Genomic DNA, 3364 nt, shown 5'->3' with positions numbered 1-3364 from the left:
GCCAAAATTGAAGGCACAAGTGAATGACATTGAAATAGAAGGTTTGGTGGCTACAGAAGCTGACTGTAACCATTCCACCACACAATTCTACAGGATAAGTACTTATAGAGAGATCTAATTGCATCCTAAAAAACAAAAAGGAAGAACAAAGACTCAAAGACCCCCCCCTTCCCCCACCAGGAATTGACTAAATAATGCTCTGTTAACTTTAAATTTTCTGAACATTAAGGAGAAAGGAACAACAGCAGCTGAGAGACTCAGGGTTATCGACCAAACTGTGGAATTAAGTCAGCCTATATACTATAAGGATGTGTTAGCATCAGAATGGAAGTCTGGGGTGCAGGATTTGTTTATGTTCCCACAGGAAACGAAAAGCTGTGGATACCATCAAACTAATAAAGCTCAGAGTTGAGCAGGAGAGAGCTCTTCTGGAAACCTTGCCAGATGCCCCAAAGGAACAAAGATGAGAGCCTGACCAGGCACTGTTTCCCCCTCCCAGGCAGAAGAGCCTGGGCAAGAAATGTTCCACACCTAACCACTGACTGGCCTGTGACCCAAACTTTGGACTCCTGGTATACAATGCCATTCACAATGCAGAGCAACCACAGGCCTATGAGCAGGTCTTTAAGACAGACTATGCTGAAGACAACATCCTGCAAGCCCAAATCAGGACTACAAGCCAAAGGTTCACAGAGCTGGGGACAGAGATGAAGAGAGGACATTCAAAACACAAGATGCTACAGGATAAGACAGTCCAAGAATAAAAAAAAAAAAAAAATCCAAGAAGCGGTACTCAAATTACAGGAAAGAGAAACATTATGGTTAGGTTCTTATCTCAGTTGTGGATATACTCCTGAGAAAACAGAAAGATTGTATCAGACACACAAGGATCCTGGAAAAGAAATTGGGAGGAATTGAGAAGCAGCTTCAAGACTGCATAATTAATAGCTAGAACAAATGGGGGTTTGGGGAGGAATGTAGCATGAGACATTTTATGTGCCTGGCTCTTTAAATGGCCCTATGCTCTTCAGTGATAATTGGCTCTTGGACTTCTGGAGTCAGGAGTGGATATGACAGGCAGCAGAGGCTGAGAGAGTAGTGAGAGAGGAGTGGGACAGAGAAATAGTAGTGGCAGAAGAAGGGTCCAGGAGACAGAGTCAGAGAAGACAATTGGTGACAGATGAAATAGGAGAAGCTAAGCTGAGCTGAGCTGGAGAAGATGTTAGGAGACAGATACACAAAGAGTCTACTAGCAAAGTAGCTATGTAAGAACATAAAGACAGGGAGTGGGTGAGTGGGTAGATGGGGGAGCACCCTCATAGAGGCAGGGGGAGGTGGGATGGGATGGGGGTTTCCAAAGGGGAGACCTAGAAAGGGTAAAACATTTGAAATGTAAATAAAGAAATATCCAATCCGAAGAAGAAGAAGAAGAAGAAGAAGAAGAAGAAGAAGAAGAAGAAGAAGAAGAAGAGGAGGAGGAGGAGGAGGAGGAGGAGGAGGAGGAGGAGGAGGAGGAGGAGGAGGAGGAGGAGGAGGAGGAGGAAGAAGAAGAAGAAGAAGAAGAAGAAGAAGAAGAAGAAGAAGAAGAAGAAGAAGAAGAAGAAGAGGAGGAGGAGGAGGAGGAAGAGGAAGAGGAAGAGGAATATAAAGACAAAGAATTTAAAAAACAAAAAGCAACATTTTTACAAAAAACTACATCCTGTATTTCCCATGTAATGACTATGCTTAATTGGGGTTGCATACGATTAAAATCAGATGCACTGTGGGAAGGGACATGCTGTGTGAGCAAGTCCTTACATAACCCAAGCCTACGAGTCAAAATGGAGAGCCACAATTTTACCAAATTACTCCCTTTGTACCTGAAATCCCCCTGCACTTGAACCTCATAAAGGAATTCTCAAACAATAACGGAAAGAAACCCCAAGGAATAGCTGGGGTCTTGACCTGACACTTTTCTCCCACATGATTGATATTTGCTTCATTTTACTGTACTGGTTTATGCAGAGTCTGATTTTCTTTTTTTGAATGCTAGAATGATATCCCAATGAGATATATGCCAGCATTATCAGAAATGGCTAGTTGTTATGCCGTCTTTATTTCTATTGATTGATTGATTGATTGATTGTTTTTTTGAGACAGGGTTTCTCTGTATAGCCCTGGCTGTCCTGGAACTCACTTTGTAGACCAGGCTGGCATCAAATTAAGATCCGCCTGCCTATGCCTCCCGAGTGCTGGGATTAAAGGCGTGCGCTACCACGCTCGCCTCACCTTCCCTATTTCTGAGGACAGCAAAGCCTTTGGTTCTTCTCTCTTTGACCCAGCACAGTTACATTTTTTGGGAGCATCTCCTGCCTGGCTTTCCCTCTCCAACCCAGCTTCCCAGCCCGAGCACCGGTAGAGGGGGCAAGGTTGTCTTTTTTTTTTTTTCCTCCAGTGGCTAGAATGTGACCCACATCACCTTCCTACCGTTTTTTACTTACCATCATAGGCCAGAAGACGAAGGGAATGTATCTGTTGATGGCTAAGGAGTAGAGGAAGAAGAAGAAAGCACAGATTGACAGTTCCATAGTAAGCAGCAGGATTACAATTGGATGAGTGGCCACTCTTTGGAAACAGACCATTGCAGCAATGAGGAGGATCTGAATGGAAAAATATACGTACACCGGAGGGGTTGCAAGGGCTCTACCCTGCTTTTGAGGAACCCCACCCCCACCCGCACCAACACCTCTGTCATTCCAATCTAGTTTACCATAATCAGAGACTTGCACTCTGCATGTCCCTGCGCCCAGAAGTCTTTATTGCTGTCTCTGAATTCCCACTTGTAGCCTTTGAACCCTCTTCTTTCATCTTTCTTCTTGCCACCTGTCCGGGCTCGCGGCGCGGGCGCTGCCATGGTTGTTAGCAGGTAGTTCTCAGCTTCCAACCGCCCAGCCTTGTCTGCAGTCGCTGAACAGGCCCAGCTCGAGAGAGAGCCTGGTGTCTCCTGACCTGTTCAAGGGTGGCTCTCAACTGACCACTGGGACTGCGGAATTCTAACGCTTGCTCTTGATTGGCGCGAGCCCACCTCATCTAGTGGACCAGCAGGATCTCCTCCATGCAACAGGAACCAGACAGTCCCACCCTCCATGCATCAGCATTCACTGAGCCCCACCGGTCCTAGCCAGGCCGTCCTCAAAAAGGAGTCCCAGGTTTGTGGCTGGCTGTTGCTCCCACTCCCTGGGGTCCTTTTCCTCCCAACCTCCAGGGGCAGCCTTGTGGAGCAAGAGGCAATGGAACGCGTGACTTTTGCAGAAGGCCACGGGAGAAAGCAGAAGTGCTGTCAGCATAGAAGCCGTGCCTTTTGGTCACACTCACATACGTGGGC

The 3364-nt window shown here is 46.5% G+C and overlaps 1 protein-coding gene across 2 annotated transcripts in view; it reads right to left on the bottom strand.

The window, feature by feature from the left end:
* The window catches only part of Cmtm2b (CKLF-like MARVEL transmembrane domain containing 2B), an 8559-nt gene extending 5517 nt beyond the window's left edge, over positions 1-3042 (bottom strand). The window contains exons 1-2 of one of the 2 annotated variants that reach the window (XM_006531455.4): positions 2750-3042; positions 2481-2639 (exon numbers count right to left, since the gene is read on the bottom strand). In XM_006531455.4, coding sequence (XP_006531518.1) covers positions 2481-2639; positions 2750-2893 — 303 coding nt within the window. In that variant the 5' untranslated portion in view covers positions 2894-3042. The remainder of the gene's footprint in view (positions 1-2480; positions 2640-2749) is intronic. The other variant, NM_028524.3, reaches the window with a different exon arrangement.
* Positions 3043-3364: the final 322 nt, after the last annotated feature.

Source organism: Mus musculus, chromosome 8, assembly GCF_000001635.26.
Source record: "Mus musculus strain C57BL/6J chromosome 8, GRCm38.p6 C57BL/6J".
Classification (NCBI taxonomy): domain Eukaryota; kingdom Metazoa; phylum Chordata; class Mammalia; order Rodentia; family Muridae; genus Mus; species Mus musculus.
This window is presented reverse-complemented; position numbering and strand designations above follow the sequence as displayed.